The following is a 15,054-nucleotide window of genomic DNA, read 5'->3' as shown; positions in this document are numbered from 1 at the left end:
GTCAAGGAGTTCAGCTACAGCAGAAAAGTAAGAAATGAGGAGAAGAGAGCAGCAGCCTTTTACCAAGTCTACAGTCTGCAGTGGAGTTTTGCTTTTTGACTATACTTTCCAGCATTACAGAAAGGAAGTCGTAGGCTGAACTGCAGCCTTTCTCTCTCCCCCCTCCACTCACACTCTCTTGGCCCTTTGTCATGATCAAAGAACAGCGGTGTTCAGGTACTGGATCTGCAGATGATCCTACTCAGCCACTTGCTCCAGTTCAAGGAAGAGCCTTTCATGTACAGATAAAACATCAAAGTGTGCCTGTGGAGGCAATTAAGGTACCACCAATGCCCCTCTCCTCCCATATGGCAACTTTAAGGAAATCTTCATTGAGCCTTCCCTCACTGAACCAGTTTTAGACTAGGGTGCCACACAGTACCTGATCACAACAGTCAGAGCAGAGGGGAGCGCAGCCTCATGAACCAAAGCAAAGGTCCCTGTCCTGGAGGCAGAGCTTGCTTAGGGCTTGTTAGAGGGACACTTACCTTGCTCCACAGGCATGGTCCGGGACTGGATGCTGGGGCTGAGTGGCCCAGCCCCCTTATTGGTGCGGGCCCTCACTTTGATGTCATAAGTGGTATCAGGTTTCAAATTTGTCAAAGTGATACTTGTGTCCCTGGTGAGGTTAACCAGGTCCTGCTGGCTATTTATGTCTCTGTATACCACTGTGTAGTTCACGATCTTGCCATTTCTTTCTGCCAAGACCGGGGGATCCCAAGCAACTTCTGTGGTGGAAGTGGTGAGACCCACCACGCGCAGGTTCTGTGGGAAGCCGCTCGGCACATCTTCAGCAGTAGTGATCTCCTTCTCAAACTCCTCTCCTGGGCCAGCTCTGTTCTTGGCAGACAATCTGAAGAGGTACGTGGCCCCCTTGTGCAGGTTGGTCACAGTGTAGTGATGGTCTCTCTTCCCGAAGTCTATCGTGTTCATTTTTTCCTCATCCAGACGTCTGTACTGCAGCCGGTAACCCAGCAGCTCCCCTACCATCTCCTTGGGTGGGTGCCACTGGATGAGGGCTGTGTTCATGGCTGTCGTGCTAATCATCATGGTGGGCTTCCCCGGGACTGCAACATAAACACACAATGACCATCTATAGCCTGGGAGGAGGGGAAGGAAGGATGGCTTCTGTGCTGCTCAGTCCGTGAGGATTGAGGAAAGTGGGAAAGTTCAGACAAGAGGGTGAAGAGGACGACAAACAATTCACATGGATAGAGGCAGACCGACCCTAATCCAGTGGCGAGGGAAGCTGGAGCCAGACAGCTCTTGGCTGCCATTTTCCCATGTGCTGCCACTTAAACAGGAAATAAATTCAGCCATATCCAGCCCCAAAATTCATTCCCTTTTACAGGAAAGGTTTAAGGGACCTCAAAGCATCATATTTATCTCAGAGAAGATCTGAATCCCGTCCTCCCATACAGTGGTCTTCAGACACTCCAGCCAGTGCACAGCATCAGGCCGTGCTGACCTGGCACACCGTTACCACAACACCCAGAAGCCTGATTCCAGCACCCTGGTCTGTCTGGAGGCAGACAAATTTCATCCTGAAACCTTGCAGTTTTACCATCTGCAGAGGCAGTGAGCAGAGGTGGGTGGGCTGTTTGCCATCAGAATACATTTTTTGTTTAGCTGAGAAGCAGATTCGTGATGTGTCGATGTGAGAGGTGAACACAAGCGTTCCACAGGATTTTTGCTTATGCTGCACAAGTCAAGGGGTGTTGCCGTCACGGGGTAGGAAATGATAGCTTTAAATTGATGGTTTAATACCTTGATCTCCTTCACTTAAAAAAAGAACGTGTCTTCACATCAGCTCAGATTTGTAAATAAATCAACTGATAGGGAAGATACTCAGAATCAAAGGGATGGGGCCACTGATATGAAAACAAAAATGGGATTGTAGCCAAACCTACTTAAAAATCCTTGCACAGTTTTGAAACATATGAGCCCACAGATGAGCACAAGAGGAAACCGTATTTGACAGAATTATGGCCCGATTTTGCCATCAGAGGGCGATACCAACGCTCCCCTTTGAGGTCAGGCCTGCAGCCAAACCTCTACAAAGGCAGCTCTGGGGGTGGTTTTGTAGATATTTAAGACATACAACTACATTCCCATTGCCAGTGCCATCCTCCTTGCACTCATAATACAATGTCTAACAGCAGCTAGTATTAAGGGACACCTTATTTTCAAAGCTGATTCCAAATATTTACCTTAAATGTGCACCATAACATGGGGAGACCCATTGTGGTTTACAGTGCAACACTGAGATGTTTAGGAAGCTTTTCCTGTTTATAGGACAGCTGTAGCAATTTGATGAACAGAGCATACATCACGGCAAGGCACAAGGGAGACAGCATTTGAGATTGTGACAGTGGAAACTACCTCTGGAACTCCCCATATGCAGCGCAGAGGAGATGGCAAGCTGTTCCCTGTCTAAAAGCACCAGGAACAAACGCTCTCAGTTTGCACAAGCTGCATTCCCGTAAATAACAAGTGGTAAATACTGCTCCTGCAGTTGATGTGAGGAAGCAGCACGATTATCAGTTGCAGGACAGGTCTAGTGAGTGGAAAAGGTGAGTGGACAAGACAGTGTCAACTAGTTGGTGCCACTGCCAAAGGCAAGCTTGACCACATCCGGAGGAAAGCACCTGATGACTCCTGGGTGCCCCTGCTCCAGGCCGAGGCTCCTGTGTTGCACTAGGCACAGGTACGACTCTCTACTGAGAAAGCAGAGCTGGGCTGGGATCACCAGGACCTAGAAGTTGTGTCTGCAGCACTTCTATGGTAGGATTTGTTGCACTCCAGGTTTTACCATGGCTCTAGGAGCAGCCAGGCTCAGCTATGTAAGCCTGGGGAGACAGCAGCAGCAATGGCTGGGGGGAGCTGAGAAGCACCTCTTAGGAGCCCTCTGTGCCAGGGGCCATCCAGGCAGCACTGCAGTCACCAAAGGAAGCAAGACATAGCATTTGCCTATAGGAACAAGGTGAGGACAGGCCAGGATTCCAAAAGCTGAGGGAGGGCCTGGACTTTCAGGCTTCCTCTTCCCAGGTCTCTGGACTATGCAGATGAGCTCAGACCCATGAGTTTCATTGCTCTCTCACCAGCCCTGGCAGCGTCTGTCCATCTGTTTGCTGCACTTTGCTCAGGTGATCCAGTGGCAAAGCCTGCAAGCGTGGGCTGGAGATCACAAGAGTAGGTACCTCTGCAGCGTCTCCAGCCCTCTTCCTTCCTCCTGTACAGGTGCCTTGGCCATGCTCCCCACGCACCTCTTGGGAGGTTTTACCACCACCCCTATGAGGCTGTGACACCTGCTCCCCACACTCACCTGCCCCTGTGGTGGTGATGACTTTTGGCTTGCTGCGGGCACCATCTCCCTTGGTGGTGTAGGCAGCAACTGTGACGGAGTAGGTGGTTTCTGGCAGCAGGCCTCCAATGACTGTCTCCTGGGAGCACATCCACGTGGCAGAGAAGAGGCAAACGAAAAGAGCAAACACTTGTTACTGGAGTGAGCAAAAGGAGGGCACTGGGGTCAGTGTCTCCAACAGCAACACACTGACACACTCGCTGGCTCACACTCATGCAGCGTGCTCAAACACACACGTCACACAGAGCCAGCAAACAACTGCTGCTACTCCAACATTCACCTGCCTAATTTCAACCCCTGTCTCTAACATTTGGCCTTTCCAGGGACCCACCAGCAACTTGTGTCAGCAGCTTGTGCTCTCCCACGGCTCCTGCCAAGAGGGAGATCTGATCCAGATATAGTCCTGCTTGAAGCCTGAAAGTAAGAGTACTATGGAGCTGTGAACCAGAGCAAAAGCCAGTTCAGCTGGCTGTGTGAATCTCTTGGGGGCTAATTCTGGGATTTTTTTTTTAAGTTGTCTCTTGCAGCAGAGCCGTGGGGGAGCACAGGGAGACAGTGCAGGGGCGGGGGCCCCGGGCAGGGAGCACCTGCAGTGCTACAGCATCGTGTTCACCCTCCTTGCCAGGCATGGTGTTGCAGGGCTGGGATGGGTCAGTGCAAGGCACTGGCAAGACCTGGAGGGAAAAGCTGCATCGTGGGAGGTCTGGGAGGGGGCGGACTCGGTGGGGTGTTAGCATCCTTGCTAACTGGCTTCCTCTGGGCAGGAGGAGGGCATGGCTCTGCACTTCAATTTGAGATCAAAGAGGGGAGCACCGCTCCTCCCTCCTGGCCTCCTGTGGAAATGTGAGGTGTGCCAAGCCCGGCTGGCCAGGCCTGCAAACGAGCAAGCAGAGCTAACTCAGCAGCTCCCAGCAGCTCTGGGAACTCAGGGCAGGTACACCTGAGCTGCGTTCATCTGTGGGTACTGTCTGGGCCATCAGCACTACAAACCCATTTGGTCAGGGAACAAGAGACAACTGAGCTGGAGAAGGGGCTGGGGAAGCTCTTGAAAAGGTGGCAGAGGCTCTGGGTTGGTTATTTACCCCTTCAGACAAGGAGAGGACCAGAGATAGAGAGGGTTAAGCTCGAGCTGCTGAGGACAGGCAGCATGGGCACTCTTAGATGCTGCTCCTGGGGTCTGATCTCTGCCCCAGGGATCCTTGCCAGCTTGAGGGGTACAAGGGGCACCTGTGGTTGCTCTCAGGGCGTCGCCAGTCTCCCATCACTCACTCACACAAACACCCACGCTATTAAACCTGCTGATTTCCAGTCAGTGCTGCTGGTTCAGATTACCTGCCCAGGCTTACTCATCAGAATCACCGTGTTACCACTGCGGAACCAGCCAGCCCAGAGAAGTATCAACAAGCACCAACAAGAACCCCGCCAAAATCACCGTGTGAACCAGAGTCCAACCCCAACTCCGCCCCTGCAGCAGATGGTGTGTGCGGGTGAGTGGACGCGCAGTCCGACCGGTGCCAATGGACCCGCGGGGAAGCACTCTCATAAAACCTGCAGACTCTGATCATCCCAAGAGAATTCACTCCTCCCAAAATCCATGCAAAGAGAAATTCTCACGCAAAAGCATGCCACCGGGAGCAAAGCAAGCGAGCTGGGAGGAGGGGAGAGAGACGAGGGATGGATGAAAGAAGGTCTGATTGCATAATGCAAACACAGTGCTGTCATGACAAAGCCACTCCAAGCCAAGGATCCTCTCTACAAAGCAGGAGGAGAAATGCATCGTGCTGGGGAAGCTCACAGTAGGGCACATAATTGAATTGCTGACTCTAAAAAGGTCATTTCCTAGTTTGTTCCTCCAAATTTATATTTCAAAATTATGTTGGAAAAATTGAATTTAACTGTTTAAATGTGATTGTTTTCTTATTACTATCTGTGTTTCAGCCAAAGGTCACGGTTGAGGGTGTAGGTTATTTCTCATGACTACGATCAATGTGCTTTAAAGATTATATATCTAATTCTACCATGTAACTTGGTGGGCCAAGTAGGATGTGCCTCCTGAGTCGATCACCTGAGCCTGCCTGAAACTGGACTGCAACAAGCTGGATATACAGATTATAGGAAATGTCAATTGCTTTTCTGCATTTAGGAGCAACCTAAATGCCAATTTTCTCTGGATTTGCTGCTTGTGGAAGGTTTCACAGTGTAACTCTCCAGCCTCATTAAGGGAGTGAAAGGAATGTTTTGACAGCACTGTGTCTACAAAACTCACAAATCGAATTACCAAACCCCTCTTTTCCAACCTGGAACACACACAAGTGGTACTTACATGGTCGACGGAGTCCTCAGCTCTCCACTGACGGGGGAGAAAGGAAGGAGGAGAGAAAAATGGAGACACAGAGTTTTAAGGGGCAACATGTAGGAAGGGGATGACGACGACAACAGCAGGAGTTAGCAGGACTGGGCTGGGGGAATTACAACACTTATACACAGAGGGTCACTTGGCACAGGCTGTGCCAAGGGGAGAAGTGGCGCAGAGCAATTTTTGACATGCCGCTAGCCTGCGCAGTAGGTCTGAGATCATTCACACAAACAGGGGCAAAGAGCTTCCTTCTCACATGAGTGAAGAGGTCATCACTTCCTAACTCTGCGGTACTTTCCCATTCTGGCTTTGCTTGCATTTTTCTGCCTCTTCCACAAGAAGAAGCAAGAACGGTTAGGTTGTACCAACAAGGCTCTGGGGCTGACTCCTGCCCCACAAGTCACTCACAACAGTTGTGTTGCCTGATCTCCAGTTTCTGTTCTAGTGATCCTCCAGCCACCATCTCTTGTTGACAACCAAAGACTTGAACACACAAAGCTCAGAGGGAACTCTCTGCAGGGAAGCACCAATGCAACACTTCCAGAGCTTCTCTTTCCTGTATCACTTGCAAGACAATGCTCTGGGGACTTGAGGAAACTGAGAAGTGCTGTCTCTTGTCAACAGTGAAGGAGAGACTGAGATCTTACACAGAGCTCCACACTAAGCTGCTCCTCTCCAACAGTGCTGCGTGCTTGGAGCGAGGTTCATCCTCGTGCATGTACTGAGGAAACAGCTTCTCACTCCCAATTACACAGCAGCAAACACTCACTTGGCCCTGCAGGGAAAACTTCTACACAAACCATTTCCCACCAGAAGTTCACACAGATTCCTGGCCACAGCAGCTCAATTAGGGCTCAGAATTTTTCTGGCTGGATCTGGGGTTCTGAGGCATCAAAGCTGCATCAGGGTGGTGAGACAGCAGAGCTTGGCTGCTGCCACGCATGCCCACAGCACTGTTCTTTGTGGTTGATGCACCAAAGGAAGGTTTGCAGAGATCACAGTAAACTCTGTCTGCCAAACTGATGCGTTACATCTCAGGTTACTAAATCTGACTGGAGGAAGCACCATTCCATGGGTTCAAGCACAGAAATGAAAGTGAAGATAGGTATTATTGCCTCTGACTCACAGTGTGAGTCCTGGCAAGCCTTGCTTCTGAGCCTGAGCTGCAAGGTGTGAAACAGTGCTCAGATACTGACTTCCTCAGGACCCTGGAAAGCCCAGCTAATACTGCCAGAGTGCTTGGGAACCTGCAAGTGCAACAGAAGTACTAAATGGTATCAAACTTACAAGTTGCCTTTTGAACTCAGGCTATTTGAGGTGACTTTCACAGGCTGCCACCTATCACAGTGGCAGCCACAGTACTCTCCTCAGCAGTAAAATACATGGCATACTTCCAAAATATTTGCTATTTTATTCTCTAAATTCAAAAAGAAGAAGCTATTGGAGAAATGTTCTTCTAAGATTTTATTATAGTTCACTTACTTGATGCTGTGAGACTGCAATACAATTATTCCTCTAAACCACCTCAACACTAAATTTCAGCAAAGAAGTCAAGTTGTCCCTAAAGACTTCTTATAAAGCCAAAGCCTTTAGTAAGTATTATGGTCTCTAAAGGCTCTCTTTCCACACACATCTTGGTGCTACTTCCACTGTTGCACATTTAGTTCAACTCAAGTCACTGCTGTTGATGTCCCACCTGTGCCAGCCAGCCCACACCATGGTCAACAGCCACACACTCCACTCCTGCTGATCTAAAACCTGGAACAAGTCCTGCCAGAGGAAGGATATGAGGCCTGGTAGCTCTTTCTCCAGAAGTAACTTCTCCTACAAAAGCATGTCCCTGGTGATGGGGGCCATATGGATGGCAGTAACACCCCAGCTCACCTCCACGTAGCTACAGGAGCAGAAGGTGACGCCCCACTGGAATGGACAGCAGAGCAGAGTTGGGCTCAGGAGGCTACTCAGGAGCCTCTCACACCATAGCAGGGAGTTTATCAGCTGCTAGGATTTTAGACCAAGTGTTTAATGTTCAAACTCTGCTTGGTCTGATGTTTCAGTGGACTTTAATCTTGCATTAGATCAGAGTGCCAAGAAATGCCTTGAGATCTGTGCTGGAGGAATAACAGTGAAAAGCCAGGCCTGCATAAATACCTCGGTAAAAAGTTGGTTTCATTATTAAAATATAATCTACAGATCAAAACATTTCCTTCCTTAAACTAGCTCAATTGCTTCTTAACTGTTTAAGGTTGGTCAGTAAGACAAATTGACCTGAAAAGCCCAGGAGCAGTCATAAAAAGAACTCAGAGAGGGCTGTGTGCATGAGGCAGGATGGCTTGGGGAAGTGCTAAAGCTAACGGTGTGTATTTATGGCAGCTGCAATGCCTTAATGTTTCATTTTACACTTCAACACAGAGTAGTCATGTCTCACCAGGGAACGGCTGTTTTCCCTGACCAAGGCTCTTGCAAAACACAGATTCAAGCCCTCTTCAACAGCTCCAGCTATGGGAAGTGGATATTGGTTTTCCTGCAGATCCTTCTCTCTGCTCCAATGACTGTGCACAACAGTGAAACTCCAGGTATAAACTCAGGTGTTCAGTCTGTGGGATGTGGAGGGCTGAAAAGCCCCTTGGATGATGCCTTTCAGTTTTGTTCCACTTAGGAAGCAGAGTACATCTCCCCTCCATACCAGACTCTCACCTAGACAAGCACATGTGCATGAGAAGTTGTTCCAAATACGTTCAGATAAAGATCCTTGACTATCACCCAGCAAAAGAGGGAGGTTGTAAATTCCTCTGTGTTATGCCTGGGGTGGGCACTGCCCAGGGAGAATAGAAGTCTCTGCTTCCCTTTTCTCCTTTGATCTCAATCCAACAGCTTCAAGTGATTGCCATTTCTTCTTCCTGCTCTTCTGGAGTAAGCTGGTGTGACGTGCACTCAGCCTGCATGCTGGATGGAGAAGTGCTGCCTGTGGAGACCACACAATCTTCCTGTGAGCCTGCAGCCCTTCTTGTGGGCAGCACACACCTCTCCCCTGCCATGACTCTCTTTGAAGGGCAGGAGGAGAAGGTGGCAGGAGTCTTTCCTCCACAAAGCCTGACCTCCTTGTAGCCAGCTCTACCCAGCCAGCCCTGCAAAGTTCCCTGGGCATGCTGGATGGCTGTAGGCAGCAAGGCTGATGGGCACACTGTGTCCCCAGGGCAATGAAGACATTAGACTCCCTGGCAAAGACGCTGCACAAAGGCAGAAGCAGTTGTCGAGGCCACATGGGGAGCATGGGGACAAAGTCCCCCTCAGATGTTCCAGTCTGAGGGGATGACAAGCGGGCTGGGAGCAGGACACAACTAGCCAACAGCTAGGTTCACACAGGGTCTAGCTGCCAGTTCCTGTAAAGAGAAAACAAGCCATGCTTCCATGGGAACCCTGACAGCAAGGCCTGTCGTCCCAGGGCTCTGCTGCCTCCTCTGTGCCCTGTGCACCATACTCAGCATTGCCACCTGGTGCTGCTCAGCACTGAGCTCTGCAGGGCACATAGGACTGGTACCTGGGAAGGGATGGAGGGGTTAAAGCCCATTGCCCCTCCTAACACGCTGCAGTTGCCCAGGGATTGGAGACCAAGGCAAGCAGGTGGGCCCCTGCTCTCCCCTGAAGAAACTAATGCTTGTGTCCCACGGCCCTGCTCTCCCTCGCTCCCTTGAGCTGGTGAGGGCTTACACGAGTGGTGGAGTGCAGCTGAGACCCTACACTGGGCTCCTTTCAAAGGTGCTCTCTCAGTGCTCAGATGTGTTATGAGCAAGACCCAGGGCACAGAAATTAATGTTCTGCCATCACCCACCATGGGACCTGTCTGAGCTGTGATGGGTAGGGCCTGGGCAGGAGGTGGTGCAGCTTTCTGACCCAGTTCTGCAGTTGTACACACCCTGGGTGCTCCTCCACAGGGCACGGCCACATTTGCTTGTCCATCAAGCTGTCAGGAGGAGGTGAAAGCTTAGAGTGGAAGGCACACAGAATCCTGACAGAGGTAACTGGCCACAGGTGCAGCCACAGAGGGGAGAGAGAGGCCTCAGTCCATCACAGGACCTTCCTAACAACTCCCTAGGCAGGAGGCTGTAAAATAAAATGTGATCTCTCCAGCACCAGGGCCCCCACTTCTCTGCTGATGTTTTAGTCCTTTCTGCTCAAATGATTCTGAAAGCTCAGAATCCATATTATCTGCATAGCTAACATCTCCATTCCCTTTCCTTTTTCCTTTCATCTTCGTTTACTCTCTCTCTATTTCTCATCTTCAATAAGGAAAAAATCATGAGTCAGCTTTAATATCAGTGTCTTTGCACTGTCTGCAGGAAGCAGATTATGTGGTACATACCTACTCAAAATCAGCAGACAGCCTGGCTAGGCAGGAGGAGGGGCTCTGCCTACATGTCCACAGAATTTCTTCTCTGACCCCAAGATTTTCAATCAGTTTAATTCTCTCCTTGTGCACTGGTATAAATGTTTATGAAGCTTTATGAGTACTGAACTGTGGCCATCTTCATCCTGTGACCTTCAGGGACAGGTTTCCCAGTGAATCTTTTTGCTTCCTTCCACAGAAAATAACTCTCCCAGGACTACTCGTTAAAGTTTCATCTGGCTGTTTGCAAAGACACGCACCGCTGTACTGAGAGATGGCAGCTCTTACAGGGTTCTTCAGCATCTGGAGCAGATGTATTTCATCACAAGCACAGGTCACGCCTGGCTTCTCACTCTTTTGGGAAATAAAGATCTCTTCTGCCAAGTCAGTGAAACCTCTTCCCTGCGGGTCATCATCAGTTTATCCCAAGAGCAACATGACTCCTCCAGAGTAGTCATTTCTCTGCAACTATCTTTTGGCCTTCTCTTCCATCCAAAAACTACAGCGGATGAGTTCAGCACCACACATAGCAGGAAAAAGTATCACGGAAATAAAGAACTTTCCCACATAAATTCACCAAATACAGAAGACGGGTAAGTGGTCTGACAAGCCAGGAAACTTCCAGCAACTTGCCTCCTTGATGCACACATTCCAACTAATGCAAAATCCAGCACTCCTTCGAAAGTGTCTGGCTCTGGCATCCTCATTCCTACACATTAGCATGGGATTTCTCTCTCTGAAATGTATGAGTAAGGAGTGAAAGCAGAACTGGCTGGGCAAGCATAAAATATTTGAAAATACCAACAAGAAAAACATTGCCAACTTCGCCCACCTACGCTTGGGACCAACCCATTAACTCCAAACTCCAGCTGAACAACACATCATCAATTGTTCAAACAACACAGAAGATTATATCCTCCTGGAATAAGTAAAGGGCAGTAAGCAGCTTTTCTAACTACTAATATAAAGCAACATCTGAAACATAAACAGAGACGTGCCCCAGACAACACTGCAAGGACCCTCAAAGCATTATCACTCTCCAAAGTTTTCCCCTTCCACATTATTACTGAGTTTTATCCTTCAGAATATGAATGGGGACTAGAGCTGCCTCTGTGCACTGCACTCCCCACTGACAAATGCATAAATGATTCACAGCTGCATTCAGGAGACAGATCAATTAATCGTTGCAGCTCTCCAGTATTTATATTGGGCATCATTCAAGCAAGCCAGCTCTGAATCGATTACTCGTTGCTTTCAACAGCAGCAGATCCTGTTCTTCATTTATATGATTATCTTTGTTGCGAACAGCAGGGGTCATCCAGGATGAAGGACCCTTGCTCCTAAGAAGAGTTGTATTTCATCACACACAGGGCACCAAAAACTTCCCTGGACCTTGGGAAAGAGGCAACTACACGTTTCTGGGCTGTGCAGAGTGCACAGCCACGCCTGGAGCACTGTGTGGGCACAGGGCTGCAGCTCACAGCCCATGAGGGATCCAGGAGATCGCCTAAGTATGAACAGATTGTGGTGTGGGGGTTGCAGAGGGTGAAGTCATTTACAGGTGATGTGGGCCTCCACCTTACTTTTTCCCTCCCTAGCCCTTCCCAGACTCAGTTGGCTTCACCTACAGTTTGGTTTCAAGAGGCAATGCAACACCAAGTCCCTGCCTCACAAAAGCAGAAGGGAAGGAAGGCTTTGCTGAGCCAGGAGTGCTGTCCTGCCTGGCGTGTTGTGCCCACCCACGAGTGTAGAGCCACCCCCACGCCCCACAAACACACAGCAGCCAGGTGGACTTTGCTGAGACAGAAGTTTTGCTTCGAACATAGTCAGCATCATGAAAGAAACAAACCTGAGGCTTATTTAAAACTCTGACCATTTAAAAACTGATGGGGCAAAGTGCAGTTTGTTCCAGTTGGAGTCTGCACAGGACATGGCAGGCAGAGAAGTACATGTCAGAGAAGGGCTAAGAGAGGAACACCGTCCAATAAATCATTTCTACAGCAGTTCTTTCCTGATTAACTTTTTACCCATGTGTAAGCCACAGTTTAGGGACAAACTGTTTGCCTTGCTCAGGCAGGCTGAGTCCAATGCTCTGGAGCTGCAAGAGGAGGCCAAGAAATACTTGGACCCAGCCAACCTGGCCCTCTGCAGAGAGGGAAGGTGCCATGCCCACCAGCCCGTGGTCCCCACACTGTACCTGTGCCTCTGACAGCATGACATCCTTGATCACTGGCTGCCCTCGGGGCTCGTTGTTTTCCAGCTTCACGTAGGTCACCTGGTAGCCGCGGATCTGCCCGTGCTGCTTGTTGGAGATGGGCAGCTTCCAGCTCACCCGGATGGCAGTCGAATTCACAGACTCCACCTCCACCTTCCGTGGCGGGGCACTGGGCACTGTAATACACAGGGGACAACAGTTAGCAGGTACCACACAACCACTCTCTTGCCCCTTTGCTCCACCTTTCCTCCTCCTAACTGCCAGGACAGCCCTACTGGCACAGGTTTCCTGTACCTGCCCAGGACATCATACTGCAGTCTTTCAGTGTGACCACATCCCTGGCCCTTTCCCAGCATCCAAGCACTTTTGCTACTCTCAGTAGGAAAGAACATGACTGTGATATGCAGGAGCACCCCTAATAAAAGTCACTGTGCCGGATCAGATCCAAGGTCCATCTATCCCTCTCATCTCCAGCAGCAGGGGAGCAAAGATACAAGAATACAGCAGAATAAAAACAATATGGTAACCCCCTTCAGCTCAAGGTGCCCTGGAGCACAGTCAGGGGTTTTGAAGCCTTCTTTGCATCCTGCCTGATGCAACACCTCCTCTCAGACCCCTCTGTGTACATCTAAACACAGTCCAACAGTCCCAGGTAGCGTGGCTGGGCGCTAAGCCTGTCCTGCAGGGAGCCCTGGTACCTGCCACCAGCCAGAGCACACACATGCTCTTCCCCTGAGACAAGGAGAGGTTAATGAGGGGCAAAAGCACCATCCTAAAACAATAACCCAGAGCTCAGTGACAGCAGTCACTGAACTCAGCCAGATAAAGGGGCCTGTGGGGATTGTGACAGCTCTGGGGACTGTATTTCACGCACGACTAGCTGAATGCTTTTTGATAATAAAATGAAAAATTACACTGCCCAGAAAATATCAATTTTCTTGCAAGGTGAGGCCGGTTTAAAAATGTATTTATACCCTATTTAGTATTTGGAAAAATTACCTCCTTATTACTTTTTGCTCTTGCATTGACTGTGACAAAAATGTCAATTTAAAAAAATTAGCTTCTCAGTTGCTCCTGGAAAGCTTCTTCTGGCTGGAGCAGAGGTGTGCACCCCCTGCAGAGGATACCACTGCTATGCAAGTGTCTGTTACCCAAGTGAAGGACCTGGGCTCCATCCTAGCATCTCTACTGTAGGACCCTTTCCAGTCTCCCAGTGGCCTGGGAAAATCCAGCGGTTTGGAACCTCATATGCCCCAATTCTCAACACAGCAAGAAATCAGTATCAGATAATTTTGGATGGATAGCTGACAAGCAGATGTACTGAGTATTGCTATTTCAACCAACTAAGTGGGAAGAAACAGCTACCCAGCAGGTAAGCACAGTTTTTAAGCTGCAGGGCAATTCATTATTTTTCCCAGATGTCCTTCTTAATTGTAGATAATTAAATGAAATAGTGAAAAGGAGGAACAGAGCATTTGAGCACCATGAGGCCAGCTGAAGGTATGGGAATGGAGGGGGCTGTGCTTGAACAGTTACCCCCTTCTGCCTGGAGCAGCCTATGCTGTAATACACAATTCACTTAGTGCAGTGACCTTGCACAAGCCTTAGGGCTCTCCTGCCCTGGCAAGACACCTGCCCACACACACAGCTGGGAGTCCAAGCGGAAAACAAGATCCTCCCTGAGAACCAGACAGAAGCTGTGTGTCAAGCTCTGCTGGCAAGTGAGGCATCAGTAGGACATAATACTGGGATGTTGCAGGGACACAAAAAGATGTGAATGTGAACAGACCACAGTGTTTCGAGGAACTCTTATCCTACCCCACTATGGGAAGTATGTGCTGCATCTGAGATCCAAACAGAGAAAGTTCAACTTGTTTTCGGATCACAGTTTAGCATTTCTCATTCCTTCATCATGGGTATCTACTGAGCATCAGCATGTCAGAGGGATATGAAATCACTCCTGACAGCTAAGCTGGAATGTCCAACCTCGGTGCCCAAAAACTAACTGAGAAAGCTTGCTGCGACATTTCTGGGGTAACAGCTACCCCTGGGCTACAACTCTGTTGCATGAGAACTGAAGCAAACAATAAAGGCAGCAGGACACACACAGATGTGTTTGCCAGCCCAGGAATGCAGTCAGCGAGCATTCCCAGATGCCACTTCCAGAGCCATGGAGACGTGGGGGACAGTGGCAGCCCATTTAAGGAAACTGTAACATATCTGGTTTCAATTTCCTACACTGACTGGGCAATGCAGAGATCATGCTTTCTTTGCCTGGATGCCACATCTCTTTCTTCTCCCATTAAATCTGCAGCTTTCTTGGGTCAGCATGAAGCCATGGAAGCTCCTACTGTCACCCTGAGCTCTGGCACTTTCAAAGGAATTGGCTTAAATCGTGATGACATAACTGACAGCCCTGCTAATACAAAGCAATTTCTCTTTAAAGCTGTCGTATCCAGTAAAGTGCTCTGTACGTGTGATATTCTGACTCTTGAGTGGAAGAGCAGCTTTATATAAGCTGTGGCTTGCCTGGAAGCCGGGGCAGGAAGCAGCTTTCCTGCAGTATCTACAAGTTTCAAAAGGATTTCTTTTTCCCTCTTTAGTTTGCTGGATTTCAGGTCAACAAGTAAACTCTAAGTCCTGATCTCACGATGTGAGAGAAGGCCTTTGGCTGGGAGAACTCCTGCTACTTT

General features: G+C 49.3%; 1 protein-coding gene and 1 long non-coding RNA gene across 21 annotated transcripts in view; one reads left to right on the top strand and one right to left on the bottom strand.

The window, feature by feature from the left end:
- Positions 1-15,054, bottom strand: part of PTPRF (protein tyrosine phosphatase receptor type F) — a 376,345-nt gene that overhangs the window by 48,044 nt on the left and 313,247 nt on the right. For 11 of the 20 annotated variants that reach the window (XM_032697223.1, XM_032697222.1, XM_032697230.1 and 8 more), the window contains 4 exons: positions 12,344-12,537; positions 5,727-5,753; positions 3,365-3,482; positions 528-1,106 (listed from right to left, as the gene is read on the bottom strand). In XM_032697223.1, the coding sequence (XP_032553114.1) occupies positions 528-1,106; positions 3,365-3,482; positions 5,727-5,753; positions 12,344-12,537 (918 nt within the window). The remainder of the gene's footprint in view (positions 1-527; positions 1,107-3,364; positions 3,483-5,726; positions 5,754-12,343; positions 12,538-15,054) is intronic. The other 9 variants (XM_032697238.1, XM_032697239.1, XM_032697240.1 and 6 more) reach the window with 3 other exon arrangements.
- Positions 3,502-4,251, top strand: LOC116791339. Its single transcript, XR_004358700.1, has 3 exons — positions 3,502-3,567; positions 3,727-3,823; positions 4,168-4,251. It is a non-coding gene; the product is annotated as an uncharacterized LOC116791339 (long non-coding RNA).

Source organism: Chiroxiphia lanceolata, chromosome 9, assembly GCF_009829145.1.
Source record: "Chiroxiphia lanceolata isolate bChiLan1 chromosome 9, bChiLan1.pri, whole genome shotgun sequence".
Taxonomy (NCBI): domain Eukaryota; kingdom Metazoa; phylum Chordata; class Aves; order Passeriformes; family Pipridae; genus Chiroxiphia; species Chiroxiphia lanceolata.
The sequence above is the reverse complement of the archived record's forward strand: the minus strand, read 5'-3'. Positions and strand labels throughout refer to the sequence as shown.